General features: G+C 34.1%; 1 protein-coding gene across 1 annotated transcript in view; it reads left to right on the top strand.

Moving 5' to 3' along the window:
* Positions 1-21,193, top strand: part of hh (hedgehog signaling protein) — a 172,224-nt gene extending 151,031 nt beyond the window's left edge. The window contains exons 3-4 of the mRNA XM_074182967.1: positions 3,833-4,094; positions 18,414-21,193. Coding sequence (XP_074039068.1) covers positions 3,833-4,094; positions 18,414-19,111 — 960 coding nt within the window. The 3' untranslated portion in view covers positions 19,112-21,193. The remainder of the gene's footprint in view (positions 1-3,832; positions 4,095-18,413) is intronic.
* Positions 21,194-22,560: the final 1,367 nt, after the last annotated feature.

Genomic DNA, 22,560 nt, shown 5'->3' with positions numbered 1-22,560 from the left:
ATCCTCCGATCGTGAGTTGGGCGCACTACCACCGCGGCCAATTCCACAACAATATATAGAAGAGAATATAGGAATACAAAAGACAAATATAAAATCTTCGTTATCTGATGTGCCAGAGGGATGTATTTTGAGTCACATAATATTCAACTATATTAATAATTTGGAGTGTGAGGATGATGTTCACTTTTCTTTTGAGGTCGACTCTACTTTTCTGTTTATTTTCAACAAAAAATATTTCCTTAAAAAAATCAAATGAAAATACACTTTTTCAATGGTTTCTTGAGAACTCATGATATGAGGCCCTATTAGGTAGAAGAACGGTTAATTACTCAATAGTGAGGACAAATCCTTGTTAATTCCAAGTTCCCACGATAAATATCTTACTAAATATCGAACTAAAAACTTAAAAATAAGCTTAAAACAATAACGAAAGAAAAATACTAATGTTATTGTGAAAAAAGCGACGGGCGCTTGATATACAAAAAATATGGCACAAAGCGCCCACGCTTTTTTCACAATAATACTAGTATTTTTCGTTCGTTACTGTTCTGAGCTTATTTAAAAAAATATCTTCAACTTTTTAAATCTAAAGCAAATGAACTTTAAACGTTCAAGCCACTCTCGATATACCTACACAGTAGGTTTAATGGACTCACGCCTATCAGAAAACAACTACTCCCCTGGCTAATGCAATTGGCCAATTACATATGCAGGAAATTTTCTGTGAAGATTCCTGCACTGACGCCTGTCGGATATAATCCAACGCCCTTCGTGGTATTAGCCAGGGGAGTAGTTATTTTCTGATAGGCGTCAGTCCATTAAACCTACAGTGTATGTATATCGCGACTGGCTTGAACGTTTAAAGTTCATTTACTTTAGATTTGTTCACTGCCAGTCTTCAAGCATAGCCCACTGACTAATAAAAAAGTTTAACTTTTTAGTTCGATGTCCTGTAAAAGCGCGTTTTTTAGTTTTTTAAACTATATTTATTTTTCATTTTGTAGTTTCGTATACCATAAAAGCGTGTTTTTTAGTCTTTTCAAACTGTAATTATTTTATCTAAACTTTGGAATCAATCAGTCGTATGTTGTTTAGAAAAATAACCATTGATATTTTCCGATTCCGGAGAGGCAGCATGAAAATCAGCTACCAAGCTCAAGGCAGCAGGCGCGCAAAGGAGAGTTACAAATAAGGCAGCAGGCACGCGTTTTACCAAAAAATACTTTTTTCTAATGAAGAAATTCATGTAAAGTGGTAACGTACAGCGTCATCTGCCCACGAGTAGATTAAGCAATAATGACGATATTTCTGTCAAATACAGATCCCGAGCATTTAAGCGGAAATGAATAGAGAGTTACAAACAAACAAACATACATACATACAGGTGAAGCTAATGAAAGCGTGTTAATAAAAATGGGAGATCATTGATTACCTACCTGATAATGTCGTATACTTTTTCATCATTCAATGTGAGTTCAAATGAATCTCTAATATGTTAATGTTATTTATACATGAGGAAATATTTGAGGGATAACATTGTCATTTTTTGACATACAATATATTACTGAGTTAAAAAACATTGTACACTGAAGACAACTTTATAATAGCTATTTTGTTTGGGGCCAATGATGAAAAATGGTTTCGCAATAGACAATATGAGTAGATCGAGTTACCACTTCAATGTTGATGATGAAAAATAAGACGTGGTCATATTTTGTTTGATTTACTAATATATCAACAATTGGAATTGAGTTTTCAAACTATAATTGGTCAAATCAACGGATAATATACTAGTAAAACGATCAAAAGGGACTAATTTTGAGTATTTTTATTAAAAATTGTAATTTTCTCACTGATCGATTTGTTCATCAGTATTTGACCTTCTACAATATTCAAGAAATTCATTCTCCACTACTTGAAAAACAGAATGTGGCGAGTATATTACCCAGAGTTTTGATATTGATATGTTGATGTTACCGCTGATATTGAATTGGATGAAGAAGTGTAATAGTGGCCAGCTCGCTCAATGTAGCTAACTCCTTTGGAAGATTATCCTCTGTATACAAAACACCAGTAACGACACTCTCAATATGGAATATAATATTTAAGGAAATGCATTATCTACAAAGACATTGAGGGAAATGATGTTATTTGTTATGATTTGATTGTATCATTCATTTTTTGAGTTCTTTATTTTCAATAGTGAGCAAAACGACTGAAATGATTGAATATTTTTCATTTTTCACAGCCTAATTACATAAACAGTAAAATGTTACAAGTTACAATTCTCAGGTGTCATTTTATGTCATCTAATACTATGACAACAATTTAAGGCGATGTAATAATAATAACAATAATAAATGAAAACATAAATGAAATAGTATTTTATCATAAAAAGGATAAAAGTTAGGTTGACTTAACCTTAATTTTCAATAGAATCACCTTGTAAGAAATCCTCAGATCTTTATCAGTACTAAAATATTCTAATGGTCACTGAATCGAGTGGCTGTGAATTCTTCGACTCTCTAATGATGTGTCGAACAATCATTTATATATTTTCGGAGGTGCAAGCAAAGACTTGTCCACTTTGGCGATTTTTATTATAAATATTCTATATTTTGAAATCCAAGAATCGTGAGAACTAAATATACTTTGATTGAAAAATACTGGGTCTTTTCATATATTATATTTCAAATTATGAAAATGTTTTTCTGTGGACACATTCTGTTTTTGCTAACTTCTTTGTTTTGACTCACTTACTTTTGAGGAATAACCTGGCAAAATCCAGTTTTTACTCGCACTTGAGTATACAACTTTCAAATAATCATTAGGCTAATACGTCATTAAAAATAATGAAAAAATTATGTAATCATATAGTCAAGTCTCAATTTTTTTTTAAAAAAGTATGTTTTGAGAATTTTTTTAATGAAGTTCCCTGATGAAATGACTTCTATGTCAATTTTTCAGTAAACATTCGTAACTAAATTTGAAGAATACCTTGTTGAGATGTAACGAATAGTAAATGATATTCTCATACAGAAACGACAGTTATAATTTGTAAAAAAATACACGTCCATTATGTTACAAACAATTATATCACAGAGTCAAAGGTTGATCAAAGATTGATGTAGCGGTTATATTTCCAAAACAAAAGGTTTAAATTGAGACTCGAAAGATGTTGCGGGGAGAACTCTTCATATTCGTGGCCAATCTGTTGTAAAGTTCAGGTCCTAGGTAAAACTAACTCTTATATAACCTATATTGTTCATGAATATTACTGTTACCGCTATTTTTAAAACCTCGACACGTGTTTCGATCACAAGTGATCATCTTCAAGGGGATGATTAAACTAGAAACTATCGTGAAGCTAACGCTATTTATGCTATATAGATATACCCTACGCAGGTAAACCCTACAGGTGTACCACTCATACAGGTATACCATCCTAAATTAATTTTACAATTTTGCCTTATCTACCAAATTAATTTAGGGTGGTATACCTGTAGCGTTAGCTTCGCGATAGTTTCCAGTTTAATCTCCTCCTTGAAGATGATTACTTGGTGATCGAAACACTTGTCGAGGTGTTAAAAATAGCGATTTGGTGTTGGGAAAAAACTTCAGTAATATTCATTACTACACCAAAGGTTCCAAACAGTGCATCATAAGTATATTGTTCATGTCTTGGTTACGCCAACTTGGTTGATGAAACGCGTGTCCAGTTCTGGTGTCTGAAGCGTTTGTGTTAAATTCACCATAGTTTCCAGTGTCATATTTCAATCACTACTACCTATTATTATCAAAGACAATAGGTTAAATGGATTTTCTTTTTCAGAGGTGTAAGGAGAAGCTGGATACCTTGGCAATATCTGTGATGAATATGTGGCCAGGCGTGAAACTCCTGGTCACCGAGGGTTGGGATGAAGAGGGTTACCACGCGCCTGATTCGTTGCACTATGAGGGAAGAGCCGTGGATATAACCACGTCGGACCGGCAACGGTCACGGTACGGGATGCTAGCCAGGCTGGCTGTGGAGGCCGGCTTCGACTGGGTGTACTACGAGAGCAGGGCGCATATACACTGTTCAGTCAAATTAGGTAAAGTTCGAGTTTTTTTATTTCATTTATTTGTTGCAGTTCCCATCAGATATGTATGTGATAAAAGATGAAGGTACAGCACAATATGAGGTACTTGCTGCACAGAGGTACACTGTACAGAGTAGACTATTTTGCATGAATGAAAAAGGAAATGCATTATAAGAAATATGAATTTCGACATATTTGCTGCTTTGCTTTCAAAAAAGCATGTGGAAATCGATATCTGAAGTTATTCAATCAATGGCATCCTGACAAATTTCTTTTAGGAAAAAATTTTCGCGATTCTGTGGCAAAATTTTTCATAAATGGATCGATTCGTTAGAGTTTTAGCAATGAGACTTCCTTGAAGAGTCTCATTTATTTTTTTATATTCGTAGATTGAGTTTTCTATCGATTAAAGAAAGAATAATTTGAGTGAATTCATAAAAATACAATGAAAACAAAAACTCATTGTCGGATAAAAAAGAATATATAAGTTGACTCATGATTTTGTCCCAAACATTTTTCAAAAGAATAAGACTAAATTTTTGGAGTAAAAAGACCATTACTGGAGTTTTTTCCCAACACCAAAACATTATTTTAACACCTCGACACATGTTTCGATCACCAAGTGATCATCTTCAAGATGATCGAGGTGTTGAAATGACGGTTTGGTGTTGGGAAAAAACTCCAGTAATATTCATTACTTCACCAAAGGTTCCAAACAGTGTATAAGCAGTGTATAAGTGTATAAGGAGACCAATTCAATTTTCGCAAAACATCTTTTGGCAAGAGACCATCATTTCAATTATGATTATGACGTGTGGAGTGATTACACACCAAAAGATTCGAAAATGTGGAACGCCTGTTTCAATGAGTTTGTTTCTCAATATTAATGGAGATAACAATTTATTCTCCCAAGAAACATACAATGTTTTTACTAGGAAAAAATATATAGAATGGAATAAAACAATTTCAACTGATTTGTTTGTATAAATATGTATGAAATATTGATGATAATATAATAGTTTATAACAGGAGATATATGTTTTAAATTTTTTCTCAATATTATTTTGTTGACAACTCATTATATGAAATTATATTACTGACCGACACTTGATGAAAATCCATTATAACTTTTAAAAAACACACTTCAACGTGAGATTTTCATTTGAAAGTATGCTTTTTGAATTACTCATATAACTCAAAACCACTCCAATAAATCGATTGTTTACCAATATTTGATGTAATACTCAAAATTCTCAGATTTTTTGAACGCCTTGTTAACTAGTTATGTTGATCACTATGTTGGTGACTGGTAGCCTAGTGGGTAGCTGTGGGTGGTTTTCTCTACTCATTCAATCGATCGCTGTGTGAATCGGTGGTTCGAACCGCAAGGCCCGACGATCGATTTTCACTTCATATCGTCTAACCCGTGTTAGGAATCACACGTTAAAAGGTGAGACCTCGTTAATCCGTAGCTCGCACAAGTTTCGACTTCTGAGGGTTGTCGTTCGTAGGGGTACGACAGCTGGTTGAAAAAAAACTATTTTAACACACATTCCAACTATTGATTTCGCAAATTGAATCCAAATATTCCAATTCGTTTTTTGCCAGATAAATGAATATGCCAACTTTGAGTTTGTATGACATTCATATTTATAAAATTTTCATGTATGTAAAGCTTTGACAGATGATGAATATGTGATAGTTTCATTAGGCAAGGTAATAGATTGTTTCAAACATTTTCTGTGATGAAGATGATTAACAATTTTTTTATAGGTAATTCTATAATAATGTGTCAAAATGTGTGGCACTTTAGCCATGATAAAATTTCATCAAGTTCGGGAAGCATTCTCTCTCTTGTGGATTATTTCGTGAATAATTTGAAAGGGGTAGGTTTTTAGGAAAGACTAATTTTCAAAAAAAAAGTTTTGGCCTTCTACTTCTCCATCTTTATACAAAACATTGTTGAAATCTCTCGCAGAAAAATAGAAAGCAAATAATTTCAAAATAAACTATTTACAAAGATGTGTTGATCATGCAAAGAAGTGACTTTCAGACAAAACCTGGAAGAAAAAAACATTTTCGAAAGAAGTTGTTTTGAAAGAAATTCAAGTCAGCTGTTGAATTTATATAGGAGAGGTATAAAAGAGGAAAGGTGGCAATTAGAGAATATATATTTGTGGATCTACATATAATACAGTTTTCTTCGACCCATTAATTTTGAAATATCCACTGTATTGGTATACAAACTGCTTTCTGTCTCTATTATACAGATAATTTCAAAACAAACAGTTTACAGCAGCTCTAGGTTCAAAGTGACACCGCAACACGCAAGGGTTTATTGTGGCTAACACCTATTCACACTCGACCAAATACACCCAGCTTCTTAACGAAACTGGGTTTGTATGGCGAGTGGTCTTTCAGGTCAGATGGTAAGAGTACGGCTCTGCTGTTTCATCATTTTTCCAACAGAGGCGACACACACTGTTATCCGACGCCTGAAGCGATGCCAATGACAGGTTCTGGTCCGATGAAGCTGCTTGCAGCACCCTCCTTTGCAAGGGAATCAGCAGTCTCATTGCCTTCCAGGCCAGTATGGCCAAGAATCTAGACCAAAGAAAATCTATTGAGTCTTCCTATCGAGGAGAGTCGTTTTTGACAATTTGCTACCAATTTAAACGTTGCTCCGTAGGAGCCAAGAGCTTCTTCCAATGCCGCTTGACTGTCTGAGAATATTTTTATTGACTTGTGTATGAGGTTGGATTCTTCCAATCTCTTCGCACACAATTCAATAGCGTAAATTTCCGCTTAAAATACAGTCGCATAGGTTCCTAGGCAGGTTGATATCTATGTCCTGGTTCTGCGACTGAAAACACCGGAATCGGAAGGTATTTTTGATCCATCTGTGAATCAATAACGACTATTTGCTCTTAATATTTCCTTCTCTCGGAGGATCCAGTTCTCTCTACTCGGGAACAGTGCTTTATAAGGCATAAAGTCAGAGGTCATTTCCAGAATGCTGGTACTTCCAGTGTCAACCAACATTCTGTTGCACTCATCATTGTTGGCAATGTGCACAAGTCTAGGATATGCAGTCCATCTAGGCACTCTCTCCAGAAAAATGTGGAGAGGAGGTAGATCTAGAAGAATCTCCGTGACCGCTGACGGTGTGGTACTGATGGAACCACTGATGGCCAGACAAGCCTGTCTCTGTAAGCCCGAAAGCTTCGCTTGGGCCGTTTTGTCTAACCTCTAATACCCACATTGTATAGAATAAAAAATATATATATAAACTACCGCATCTCAAATTTGTGCTTTCGAAAAAAAGTATTGACTTTTCACAGAATACCTAAAACAATAAAAAACGGAAGCATTATTTGAATTAATGAACTGTTACACGAAATTTTAATGAATACGTAGATACTAATCATCTTCAAAATTGTCAAACCCAAACTCCGTTCTGAATGAATGTCTTATAAAATGAATTTTACGCCAAACAACCACTTCTGGAGAACTCAAAGATGTTTAATTACACCTCTTAAGAAAGTGTCACAAATTGTTATCCAATAAAAATTCCCATCCCAGACACGGTCTGCTCACCCTTTAGCATTACACCTTCCGCCCGAAAGCCCGCAACAAAATTAATTACAGCATATTTTGTCAACACAGATAAAATTGATAGGGGCCACTCTGTAGGTAGAGGATTCCAGGCACATAAAATAAAAGGCCATCAGAACCGGGCCTTGTAATTCTGTGGTTTATTTATACAAAGGACTAGATAAACTGAACTAGTGAAGTTAATTTGAGGCTATTAAACTAGCAGCAAATGTCACCGGAGATAAGATCTAAAATGCATCCAGGTATCGCTTTTCAAGTGGACCGTCTGTCGCTGAGTCGGATGCACACCAGAAATAACAAATGACCGGCTGGTTGGCATTTGATGATAATGCGGTGCAAGGATTGGGTGCCGTTCCGAAATTAAATATCTCCGCTGAAGATAAACCTTGTTTATGCCCGAAACCGGTTCACTGGTTCGCTGGTAGTTTACATTAGCGAATTTCTATGTTAATACCTAGATGTTGGCCGTTTATTTTCGAAAAAACGTCTTCTGTTCGTCGTCACGACAACCATTTTGTATCATATGTCATTCTGGACTTTGAACAATGCACCGAATTCGAGGTGGGTACCTGGTTTTTTGAATTCTTTGAATACACTTTTTTCGTAATTAATGTCCCACTCAGGAAATGTAATAATGATGAAATGCACAAGTCGTATTCTTGGAGTTCCACAAGGTATCATTCTGCATGTTATGTTTTTTTATAGATACTATTGTCTTAAAGAAAAAACACATCATTTACTAGCCCAATAACTAGCTCTTCAGGTACAGAATTATATCTGTAGATTAAAAAGAATCCAATAGCAATAGAATAGCAAAAAAAACTTGTTGTTAAGTTATATTTTGTGATAGCAACAAATCTTAATATAACTAGTATTTTTTTGAAAAATTTAGCATTCAGGTCGTGGAGAGCTGAAATTTCTTTGAGATTATTGGGAGAAGAGGAAAATAATGGTAACATGTATGTCAATCTTGACTACCTATGAATGTTAATATCTTAGAAATGGTATAAGACAGGTATGGGAAAGTAGGAAAATAGTTGAAAGTAGTAAAAATAATACCAGCATTATGAATAAAAATCGGAAAACTTCAACATCGTTTACAATAAGCGAATATAAATTTGTCATTGAATTAATTCTGATCACATAATAAACTCACACCTAAAGGTACAATTAGATACAAAATGTTATAGCAGAATAATGTAAAATGTCAATTCAACAATATCATTTCGATTTGAATAAAATACATTTTGTAAAGTATTCTTCCTTATACAAGGAATTGGGCAAATTTCGGATACGTGGTTGGTTACCTCGTTCACGGGCAGATGGGGCATTGACAAACATGTTGTTTGTTGTTAGCTTCTTCCTAGTTCAAGGAATGATACTCTGAAGGAAGGAATTCGATTTTCAATTATCGGAAATCATCGACTTCATGTTGATTATAGACACTACCTTGCACTAACGAATGGCCAAACAGCCGAAAGTGTGTTCCAATAATTGAATATCGATTCCGGCAATTGTATCGCTAACAGCATACGCGAAGAATCCTGCACTGACACCTGTCGGATATAATCCAAAGCCCTTCGTAGTATTAACCAGGGGAGTAGTTGTTTCCTGATAGGTGTCAGTCAATTAACCTACAGTGTATGTAATTTGAGATTGCCCTGAACAAATTGTTCTTTTGGATAATTTGATTTACAGCCAGTCTCCAAGTATGCCTATTCATTTTGGAAAATACACAATTTGGAAATTCAAGGAATTCGTTCTCTGTGAATAGGAAATACATTTTTCATCAATAACAGTTTTAATTTTTAATTATTTGCTTCGTCAAATCTTCAACCATCCAAAGTTGCATGGCCACTATTGAAGGTTTTTTTCCCACTCACTAAATAATGAAGATGCGTAGAAGAATGGTATATGTGAAGATTCAAAGAAAGAGAAAATGATATTTGTGAAACTCAATGTACAGAAGGTGAATAGTTTTTCTTCACAATTTAGGTAATATGATCTACACATATATTCTATGGTATAATAATAGTAATAATTATAATAAATTTATTGAACATTAAAAATAACAAGAAAACATTTTTACAAGAGAAAGAGAGAGAGAGAGAGAGAGAGTGAGAGAGAGAGAAATTAACTTTGTATTTGATGTGCAAATGGCTTTTGGTTGAGATCGCGAATTTGCATTCACCAATACCGAAAATATATCTATGAAATAGAATATTGTATTATATTTTGGTTCGAAGAGAAGGAAAGAATTAAGGAAAAAAAAAGAGAAGTTAATATATAGATATAGAGATATGTGAATAGTTCAAACCTTTTTCAGGATTCTCGCTGCAAACCTAGTTATTCTGAATGTTCAACAGATGCTCTTTACACATACTTTTAAAAACAGTTTCTGACATGGCAAAATAATTGTTTTTCTATTTATGGAGACGTGGAGATAAATTATTGCAAATTGATTGCATAGGCAGTACCTACCTATGTTATAAAACAGTTGCAATTAAGTTGAGATGAATCTGGTCTATTACACATTTATTTTGCCAGTCCTGTTTACATCTCAATCGTAATATCATGAGCTGGGACAGAGCGAGAGAATTTTCGAAAGTTTTTATACCACAAAGATAATAATTAGCCTTTTATCCAAGATGGTTTATGGGGAAAGTGGTCAATCAAAATATTCAAAAACAAACAAATTTCAACAGCTTTTCATATGGAGGAGTTTGCCGGGTGTGATATGGTATTTCTCAATAATGATTCTGAGCATGACCATATTACTCGAAATGAAAATCTGTTACGAATTCTTCGTCAAGATCCTCCCCAGTATAATTCCATCAGTTGCTTCGATAAATTATCTAATGAAATCAAACAGGTAAAGTTTTCCACAACAAAGAGAAGCGTATGTTAATAGAGGTGTGCTACTATAACTACCGAAAGTTTCTGAATGACATCCAAAAACTTCAAAAATGTTTGAAAAAACGTTTGAAGACTAACTTATACTCATGTATCGAAAACAGCTCGAGCATCTGCTGTGAATTAATGTAGTTTTATTTTCATATATATTTATATGCTATATATGCTATATGCTAGCTAATTCCTGGATGAAATTTGTTAGGCCAACTGTGGAGATGCCAAGTGATATAGTGCAATGTTCTTGTTCAATAGAAATGAACAAGTATGATATTGAAAATTATCTTGAAAAAATATACAACATTAAATGCATACATGTAAGGACACGAATTCACATGCCAAAAACGAGATCCAGGAAAAGTATATGTGATCAAAGATGATGATATCAAGTTTGCTTATATTACACTGTCAAAAAGGAGAAATTTTCAAGAACCCAGATTTATTTGATGTAGGTAAAATAAAGAAAAACAAGAACAAGATCAGAAGAAGGCCCTGAAACGAGCAAAAAATAGTTTTGATGATTTCTTGAAGAGGAATAAAGAGCGAAGAAACAGGCCAAGCTGGTTATCAATATAATTTTAAAATACGTTTTGTGAAATATGTAGAGAAATATATAACAAGATGTGGAACTGATATTATTAACGGTTTTCCATTCTTTGAGTCCATGAAATGTACATTTTTCTTTAATAATCGGTTGAAAGAACTATGAAAATAAATATTTTTTACCTACTTATGAATGTGAGATAAATGTTTTAAAGTTTGGCATAGACACCAATATAAAATTTTGTCTGACTATAATTTAATAGTTATTAAGAATCAAATCAAAAGTCAGAACATGAAAGCTCTGAATAGTGAGGAACGGAAACAAAAGAATTAATTTCCAACAGATGCTTATATTTTTCTTTTTCACGATCAGTTTCAGTTAATGAATCTTCAGTTCGGAGAAAGCGTGGAAGTCATAAAACACACTACATAAAACTGCGAAAAAAATCAATAAGAACCAATTCAATCGCTCACCAAAGGCTTTCATCTCTTATTGTTCCCGCGTCATTTAGTTTTCTCTTTTATGATGGCTCTCGGAACAATCAACCATTTTGAATCATAAATCACTACGAATCATGTACTTACAGACTTGGTCTTGACCTCATTTCGTACAGGGTGTTAACATCCCAGGAAAAATCGTTTTTGCGTGATATATACCTACTCGTCGGCGTTTTTTTTTAAAGTAATGTTTCTGAGAGGTTGGTATTGATGATAAACTGATTTGTTTCGATTTGACATAACATTCCATAATCCATAGACAATAGCTTCTTCAGGCGTGTGAAGACACTCCAATAGCTTCTTCAGGCGTGTGAAGACACTCCTTAAGAAGCTATTGTATAGCGTGCCTATACACGACTGAAGGAGCTATTGTATAGCTCACAATTTATTGTGAGATTTTCACTAAAAGTTTTACAAAAATGCAACACGTGTTTCGCTATACAAAACTTCTTCACGCGTGTCTATACACGTCTGAAGCTATTGTTGTATAGTATGCCTATATACAACTGAAGAAGCTATTATATAGCTTACACTTAATTGTGAGATTTTCACTAAAAAGTTTCACAAAAATGGAACACATGTTTCGCTTCACAATAGCTCCTTCAGGCGTGTCTAGACACGCTGGACAAACGCTTCTTCAGGCGTGTGAAGACTCTCCTTAAGAAGCTCTTGTATAGCGTGCCTATACATGACTGAAGGAGCTATTGTATAGCTCACATTTTATTGTGTATAGACACGCTATGTATATCCTTGGTCACCAAAATACGAAAAAAAGTAAATAAACTCATTTATATCTTCAGAAAATAATTGATTTCATTGTAAAAGCGAAAGTTCTTCATGTCAAATATAGCGATGTTAGTTTTTGGGAAATAGTGTTGATCAACATTTTTCACGATGAAAATAATTATTCCCGAATGTATTTTAAATTAATTGTATATTGAAGTGAAGAATATCTGAAAAGTAAGTGAAATCAATTCAAATGAAACACATCAACATTATATATGACAAAATAGTATATGGGCCAAGTCACTCCCAAGAACTCATAGTTGCACTAGCGTATAAATGTTATTATATTTTGTTTATGAAATCTAATTGAAATACTATTCTGAAAAGAAGCATTCCGTTTATTTTCGAAGTCTGAGGGATGATACTTTTATAAAAATAAATTTCCGAAGTAGAAACATGAAAATAACTCAAAAATGTACAGAAAAATCTATGAAATTCAAAATTAATATCTTTGTCTTTTACAAAACAGATACTATTTGTAATCTATTATTATAATGAAAAGTAAATAGTTGCGCAACCCTAAGCTTAAAAATGAAAACATATATATATATTTTTCAGCAACATATGTGAAATTATGTCTTTGAGCTTTCTTATTTTTGAATGAGATTCTTTCTAATTTCTGAAACGGAAAGAACAAAAACATAAAACAGATACAGGAGATGATTATTTGAACTTGATAACTGAAAAATTAGTATCTATATAATTAATATTGAAACATAGTTGATGATATCGTTGAAACTAAGAGAAACAGTTTAGGAAAAAACTCTTTGTATTTCTACTTCTTCTACAATGAATTTGAAAACTTCCAAAGGAAGGAAGAAAAAAATAACTACATCATATTATATCAGCATTCTTTCATATGTTACGTTGTGTAGCGTTCTTTGTTTCAAGGGGGTTTTATTTTCCGATTTATATTCCTGTACATGATTTATTTGTAGTTATTCTCTTCCTTCCTCACTTTGTAAGTTTCCCACGAATTTTGTTCAGTGACATGGATATTAATAATAATAGAGAAGTGGAAAGTCTTAAGCTTTTGACCAAATAACAAATCTCATTTTCAATTTGAAGATATTTTCATTTCTTTTTTGATAAAATCCAAAAGGGAGTAACATTTTAGAAGAAACAGATACGTAGATTTTCAAATAATGTCAACAAGTTTTGTGTAAGTACCCATAAACTTATTGGAATTGATTTTTAGCCTTCTAGATATCAGAGCTGATCACTCACGAAAAAATAAATTGGAAATTTCAAATCTAGTAAAGTATGACAGTTCATGATTCTCTCTTATATCTTCAAAAAAAAAGCAAGAGATCTTTATGATTCATCTAGTTATCAGCGAACTTAGATTTTATAGGATTTTGAAAAAAATCAGTACGTTCATTATGACTCATTCTCTCAGATTAAATTTTCTTTCTGCTCTGATGATATCAGTGAATTAACGATATTGTCTACTATGACTTAATGAAAATCCATATTAAAACTTATTAATACAATTTGTTGTATGATTTTCACTATTAATATGTAGTGAAAATCATATTGATGAGTTTGAATTATTTTTGTGCACTGTAAGCATAAAACACTACACCCCGTAAATGATGAATGCCGAAGGTAAAGCGATATCACGTGAAAGCTTGGAGCCGGGAGCAACTCTCAAAAACATCTGACGATCTGACCTTACACTTACACGAGACAAGTTGGCCGTGTTTCTCGAACGAGCCATCGTTACCAACCGTCAAGAGGGCAGCACCATGCACCAAACCCGGCTCTTCCACCTTAAACTAGCATTCTGTGCGGTGTTGCCAGATGATATTTTTTGAATTCTCTAGATAATTTCATAAAAAATATGTATTTTTTGTTTAGCTTCACATCCACACAAATGCACCAATACGATTGTGTTTTAATGAAAAAAGGTTACGTGTAATGATGTTTGAGCGTGTAGGCCAGAGAGCGGTACTCTCATATTCTGCTTTAATAATCATATGCCGACATATTTGGTGATGAACGGGATGCACTGTTTTGCACGTTTTCATTTACAAAAAACTGAGACATAGGTTTGCATCCATACTCAGTTTTAAGCAGGCATAAAGCGGGTAAAGTGTAACTGGTTAATCAAGAAAAAATAGTGGAAGAATAGCGATGTATGCTAAACTCCGCCAAGTAAAATAAAGGACATTTATTATTATTATTATTTTCTTTTTTTTTATTCCACCGAAGTGTGCGCTAGTCAGGCTCTATCCTTCGAAGCCCCGATACATTCGGGAGGGCGCGCCAGCATTATCAACCAATTATTATTATTGTTATTATTAAATACGAAATAAGTCATATGACTGGTAGTATGCAGGTCTGTTCGTTTATCAAACACAGGATAACTTGCTTTCACTGAGAGTTTGTGAATGCGTTATGTCGTAGTCAATGGTATCGAGAACATGTGACTAGTCAGAAAGTTCAAGGTAACACCGCTGATTTTTTGCTGTCACTTGCAAGGGTTTATTGTGGCTCACACCAATTCAGACTCGACCAAATAATCCCAGCTTGTTAACAATGCCGATTAGTTTGTTGGTGAGTGATCTTTCAGGTCAGATGGTAAGAGTACGGCTCTGCCGAACTCTAAAAACCTGATTTGGTCCCCAGCGGGGCAGGCACAAAGTATATGCTCCGCTGCTTCATCATATTACAAACGATACACACTTTCTTCCGACAGTACGAGTCTCTGTATGTGATGATTCAAATGACAGTGACCTGTAAGAAGGCCTGGCAGACATCATAGTTCATCTCTACTGTAGTACAATAACTGTTTAGCATCAAGCTTCGGAGGGTGAATAAACGCCTTGGAGTGAGCCAATCCTGGAAGATAGAAGTCCATAAATCTTCTTGCCATCCAGGTGTTCAATGTTTGTTGAGTAAACCCTAAAGCGATGCCAATGACAGGTTCTGGTTCGATGAAGCTGCTTGCAGCACCCTCCTTTGAAGCACCCTAAATGCCTTCCAGGCCAGTATGGCCAGGAATCCAAACCAGAGAAAATCTTTTAAGTCTTCCTATCGAGGAGAGTTGTTTTTGGCAATTTGCTACCAATTTAGACGTTGCTCGGTAGGAGCCAAGAGCTTCTAACGCCGCATGACTGTCCGAGAATATTTTTATTGACTTGTGTATGAGGTTGGATTCTTCGAATCTCTCCGCACACAATCCAATAGCGTCAATTTTTCGCTTGAAATATAGTCGCATAGGTTCCTAGGCAGATAGATATCTCTGCCCTGGGTCTGCAACTAAAAGCACCTGCACCAGAATCGGAAGGTGTTTTTGATCCATCTGTGATCCATCTGCTCTTAATATTTCCTTCTCTTGGAGTCCTCTCTACTCGGAAACAGTACTTCATAAGGCAGTTGGAGGCATAAAGTCAGAGGTCATTTCCAGAATGCTGACTTCCAGTGTCAACCAACAGTCTGTTGCACTCTGCATTAAATTTATATGTGCAATTGGCAATGTGCACAAGTCTGTATGCGGTCCATCTAGCCTCTCTCTCCAAAAAAAAATGTGGAGAGGAGGTAGATCTAGAAGAATCTCCATGGCCGCTGACGGTGGGTGGTACTGATGGCACCACTGATAGCCAGACAAGCCTGTCTCTGTAGGCCAGAGAGCTTCGCCTTGGCCGTTTTCTCAGTAGCATGCTTTCTGAAGGCATAATTTACGACGCGGTAATCTTAGCCGGCGAAAGAGAACCGAACATTGCCGAGAAGAGCCGAACTGTGAACGCCAACATGCGACCACTTCCTAGTCGGCCCTTCCGCTACCTCTGATCTAAGGGTATAGCTGATAGCTAGCATGAACTGTAAGTTTTTTAGTAATAAGTCGAATTCTTCAAATCTAAAGAAATTCATTTTTATCTGGCAACACTGTGTGGCATACCGCACATCCAACCTGTAATGATTCATGGGCATCAGAGAACAGAACGAATGTTATTTATTTTCCGAGAGTTGTTTGTGGTTTTCCCGGAGAATGGAAGAAAAAATGTTGTCTCATAAAGAATGTTTACAGCCTTTTCGTGAGATGTCTTGACCTAATATGAAAGAGAAAATATTACGAGGACTCATGACTCGCTTTTTTCGGAACATAAAGAGTGAATATGAATTTAGAGACTCGCGTGATTTATTGGAATCCCACTTCTGGAAGGGTATTTGCGTCGCTGGGGTTTTGAATAATAATGAATAACTGAGAGTTTTGTGAAATATCGCCGAACTGAATATTTTGCAGATTGTGAAAACTGACAATTCTCAAAAATGTAGATAAAAAACATTGTATAAGTTTTGTTAATGGAATTTTTTGGGTTATATTTTGAATGAAATGTGATCCATGGACATTTCAACTGCTCAAACGTACATCAGAAATCAAAACTAAAAAAGTATTTAATGTTTTCTGTTCACTCGATCTAAACTTGAAGCAACTGCCACACCAATTTCATTTTCCTAATATTTAGTGATAAAATTTCCAAATAACCTCATGCTACAGAAGTGGATATGCAGCTCCCATACCTTTTCAGAATTTTACAACGGTCTTAGCTAACAATTTAGCCGATGAAAACAATGATCGGTATAAAATGCTCATCAGAAAGTTTATGATGCACTGTTTGGAACCTTTGTTGTGGAAGATCTTCCTCTTGAAGATGATCACTAGGTGATCGAAACACGTATCGAGGTGTTGAAACAACGGGTTGATGTTGGGAAAAAAATCGGAAAGCTTGTGTATAAATGAGATTTCTAGATGTTTCTTTATTTCAACAGACATTACCTATATACATGTGAAATTCTTAACTGACAAAAAATTCAATTGTTTATTGTGTCGTAACTCCTATACAGCTGGAGTTTTTGAAACCAATTGCACGATTTGGATTTATTCTTTTCGAAATATAGATGTTCCATATTAATAAAAGAATAAAATTAGTAAACATTCAGATAACAGCTTACTGGTGTGCGGTTTCATCATTTTAGTGCCTTCTACACCAAAACGTTTAAAACTCCATCATAACATTTTTCTTTTGTACTCTCAATAAAAAACTAAAGTTTTTCAATGCAGGATCTAATTTTTCACGGGTCTTATTGAGAAAGTTGATGATGATTTATCTGAAACGATACATTACACTGAAAATTTCTCAACGCTGTCTTGTGGAGAAAAAAAGTATCAACGTGATAGTGAAATTTATTTTGTCACATTTTCCAAATAGAATCGAAAAAATATGGTTTCTTGGCATATCTTCAGAAGGAAGCGAAATTTTACAGCTTTCTCAATAGCATGTTGAAACCCTATAAATTGTGCATTTCCTTTTGATATATTCATATTCATATGCCTGAATATTCTATTTTCATTTAAACTTCATTTTTCTGCTTAATGGAAGAGTAGTCCTATGACCACAATAGTTAAATCAGGGACTTTCTCAATGAATGTTAAATATGTGAGGAAATATCTGAAAGTTCTGGATTTCTTATACACATCACATTATAAGCCTTTAGAGGTATTTCTCAAAATTGAGAATGTCAATTCAATAATTCAATACTACTACTAGAAGTTGATACGACATCTATCTTACTCTTGTTTATGTCAAAATTGATAAATATAATGCAAAAAATACGGCGATTCAAAGTAAATAGTTATTTCGTTCGAACCAAGATTCACTATGATGGATTCATTATTCGAAAAACTGAACATAAAAACCACCCACCGCTTCCAAAACTCTTTGTGCACTTCAACAGGCGTTACGCAATTCGAAAGATGAGATGATTCAAACACTGAAAGTCTGAAATTTAAGAAGTGAACGGTGATGTTTGGAATAAATATGTTGGGCAAACTAAGCAAGCTATTAGAACGCGTTTCAAAGACCACTTAAACGGTAGCAAACGAAAAGGTTTTTTTGATGTCACTCAAAGTATCACAAAATATTTCCTCACATTTTTCGGAGACTCTACTAAACATTTTCTTGTTTTTTGCAGAATCCTCTCAAGGTTCCAAATACGGAGGATGCTTCCCTGGTGACAGTAAAGTCCTCACCTCTTCCGGAGAAAGAAGAAAGCTTTCGGACCTCCAGATAGGAGAAAAAATTCTGGCTCAAGACACCTCCTCCAACCAGCTAGTTTTCAGTGAAGTCATAGCTTTCCTGGACTACGACCCCTCCCAAAAACGGGAGTTTTTGACCTTCACCCTCTCCTCGGGTCGGACTTTAGTAGTAACTCCCACCCATTTAGTGCTCACGGGCACCTCAAAAAAATACAGAACAGTTTTTGCTGAGAAAATCAAAATTGGTGATAAATTGTTAGTTAGTGTATCGAATGATTCAAAAACTCTTGTAGAAGATAGTGTTGTGAAAGTTCGCGCAGTCTTGAGGACTGGGACTTACGCCCCCTTGACTGAAGCGGGGACTTTGGTGGTGGATGATGTGGTCGCTTCTTGCTACGCCGTAGTGGACAGCCAGTCTCTGGCCCATTGGTCTTTTCTGCCTCTACGCTTCGTTTGGAACTTCAAACATGGACTGGACAGGATGTGGAAGGTTTTCACGCATCCTTCAGTCCTTTGGTCGGACTCCCCGTATATCGTTGCGACTTCCAGACAGACTACTCTTGGGGTCCACTGGTATGCCAAGATGCTGTACGGTGCAGCAAACTACTTAGTGCCCTCCCACCTACACGAATGACCTTTATTGTTTTTACATCGATTGGCCAGTGACTTGTACAGATGGTTATTTATTTTTGTAGTATAGAGATCTGTAAGATGTGTCTTTAAAAGATACCGCAAGGTGAAATGTAGAACATTCAAGGGTATTGATCACATAGAGAATGTACCAACATTGAATAGAATTTAGTTCAAAATGTGTAGAACAGTTACGAAAATAGAAGTACTGATGAATGCTTGAAACGTTTCAAATGGTATTATGGTATACAGTTTCTCACGACTTGTGTCTTGCAAATCGTTTGGTGTTTCTGGGTCTCTTAGCCGTGGTCTGCAGATTTTAGGCCTGAAGTTTCGCCTGCAACTGCGGCAGATATTATCGAAAGCAAGTGGTCTACCTTGCTCCCATATGCAGATGTGGGATAACTTCAACCATTGCGGCATCGCCTCCGATACTATTTGCCGCAGTTACAGACGAAACGTCATGCCTGAAAACCCGCAGAGTACAGCCAAGAAACCAGAAAGAGCAAATAGTCTCATGGGTGATATCTAGTATAATGTATGTTTTCGAAGAGTTAGTAATTTATAAAACAAATATAGAAAATCTATTCACATAATATTTTGATGGAATACCTTCAACCTTTTGTTCTCGTAGAATACCAAGAAAACACCAGAATACCAGAAATTTTTCAAAAAAAAACGTGTGAGGAGAAATATGAAAATAAAAAGTCGATATGATTTTATTGAAGTTGAAAAAATAAAACACAAATAATTTTACCAGATTCATAAAAAGATGTAAGCAAATGAGGAAAGGGATATTTCGTTTTTCACATTTGTATTTCATCAGAAAAGTATATTCAATAAATAAAGTATTTTTATATCGAACGATTCAGAAGTAATACAAAAATAACATCATGTAGTTTACCTAATCAACCGTCCCCATTTTCAACGAAATCATATTTTTTCCTTATCGAATGAAAATTTTATCACGATACTTCTTTATATACTGGGAGGATCAGAAATCAAAAAATCGTTTAAAAAATACTATTGTTTACAATATGGAACATTGATACAAACATTTTTTTCATAACTTCACTCCTTCATAACAAATTCCTAATGGAGGCTCGAATTGACATATATAATCATATATGATGTTATTGAATAAACATAAAACTGTTTTTCTATTTCACTGATTTGTATGAGAGAATAGACTTTCTGAGCTAAATATATCGATAAAAATCAAATATCCATCCTCAAATGCCATGTTATAAATATATTACAAAACATATTTTGTGTGTTTATTTCACAGACATACATTATATGAAGAAATGAACAAGTTTCAATGTTTTTTCAAATATTTGAAAAACAATTTTTATTGAACTTTCAGTCTTAATTACGTTTTGATCATAATATTTATATTCTATATATTTTTTAAAGCCGTGCCACACTTTGATAGATGAGCTCAAAACAAAGATCAGACATGAAAATTTCTAACCATTACACTTCTTTTTCTTTATTTTCAGTACTTTTATTTATTTTGAAAATAAATATTTTGAAAATATCAGCACCTTCTTCGAACCCCAAGTGTTGTTACTGCTACATTTGAGACAATCATCCTAATGTTGGACATGAATACCTTTGATGACGATTATGTAGACCACCATTTATATTCTTCTGGAAAGTTCTTTTATGAGAAATTGGTTATTTATCGAACTTATAGAAATTATGTAAATAAAAATTAATGTTATTTAAATTTATTTATTGTACGACTGCGCTTTCTAGTCTTTTAGTTATGAATATGAATAATTGTTGGTGGAATTTGATAAAAGAATGTTTCCAGAATGTATTTATCAACCGACATATGTCAGTGCCTACTTTATTGTTCCTTAATTATGTATTTAAGTTTATTTATTCGAACAAATTGTATGCATTTGCATGAAAACTGTATTATTTTTAAGGAAGCTCTATGTTTTGTACTAGATACCTATTGTATTATTATGTATATACGTATTTACACTGTAAAGTGCCCCGAACCTGTATAGTATTCCACTTTCCATGTAGAATTGATTTTATATGTAAATATATAAATAAAAATGTATATGATATGCATTATGTATTGTTATTATGGTATGATTATGAATAATTTGAGTATACAACCAATATAATGAAGAGTTTCAATAGGAGAGAACGATATTTTTGAGATCAGATAGTAAAATTATTCTACAAGTTATAGTTGGGAGTTTACCCACCCAATAAGTTGAAACATCTTTTAGATATCAACATACTACTATGTCGACAAAGTTCAGGTAATTGGTCGACGAAATGCAAAATTCAAAGTAGACAGTTTCCGAAATGAAAGACTTATGCTAAAGAAAAACCCAATCATCAAAAAAAAATTGGAATGCATTTTTGGAATCGACTCGGTATTGCTGCGAATTTTCTTTCCTTTTTCTTTGATTTGCCACCGATCCTTTGCCACCAAGTTCAATAACCTAATCTCGGTTGATGCTTCTCCGGATTTTGGTAATAAAAAAATGTGCTGTAATATTAGCGCACCTACCATTTTTTAGTGAAGGTCAATTATTATCGATACTCTTTTCGCAGTTCAATGAATCAACTAAGCAAAATAATAATTCCAAATAGTCACAGTCAAAATCTATGAGATACTGAATGTATAGATTAATTGAATTCTAAATACTTTTAAAGAAACATCGATAAAAACTGATTTCAGTTCTTATTAACCAGCATCAAATTCCAGAGTAGATATTACTAAATTGTAAATAAGCAAGTGAGGTATCTCTCGAATCAAAATCAGAATAGCTACACATTGAAGAATTAGTATCAAAAGTGACACTAGTTTCATCCATTCCCAGAATTTTCATTAACTGTTGTTTCGGAAAGTAAAAAAGATAAAAAGTGAAATCGATGTCCTTCCAAAAGAATTTGCCTCCTGATCCCATTTAAGATTTGGGGTTTGATAAAGGCGTAAAATATTTACCCCTGGAAATAAAAATATACGAGTCTAACAATTTTTTTTTCGGATGCTATAATTTCAGAAGGAAACATTTGGTATCGAATCATTTTTCGGAATCTAATATATATGATATTATAACAATTTACAGAGAATGGGTAGTTAGTTACCTATTCAATTTCGTACCTATTTATACATAATATGAAATTTTTCAAAAACTGCTGAGTTATACTTCAAGAAATATATTAAACATATGTCATGAGATGAATGAAATATAAATTCTTCAAAATGGAAGAAAGGATATTTTTAGAAGAGAATAGTTTTTGGAAAATATTTTTTTGGCTCTCTTTTCTGAAGAAAATAATAGAGTAATCATTTTGGTAACTTCAATAAAAACTCTTTACAAATATTTGTAGATCATGTACAAGAGTTTCTTTCAGATAAGAACGGAAGAAGTTCATCCGACACAATCACTATCAAGAATATGAACAATGAATCATTTT

The sequence above is a fragment of the Leptinotarsa decemlineata genome, unplaced genomic scaffold (genome assembly GCF_025532065.1).
Source record: "Leptinotarsa decemlineata unplaced genomic scaffold, Ldec_3_MD MMD2_tig00026330_RagTag_RagTag, whole genome shotgun sequence".
Classification (NCBI taxonomy): Eukaryota; Metazoa; Arthropoda; class Insecta; order Coleoptera; family Chrysomelidae; genus Leptinotarsa; species Leptinotarsa decemlineata.
This window is presented reverse-complemented; position numbering and strand designations above follow the sequence as displayed.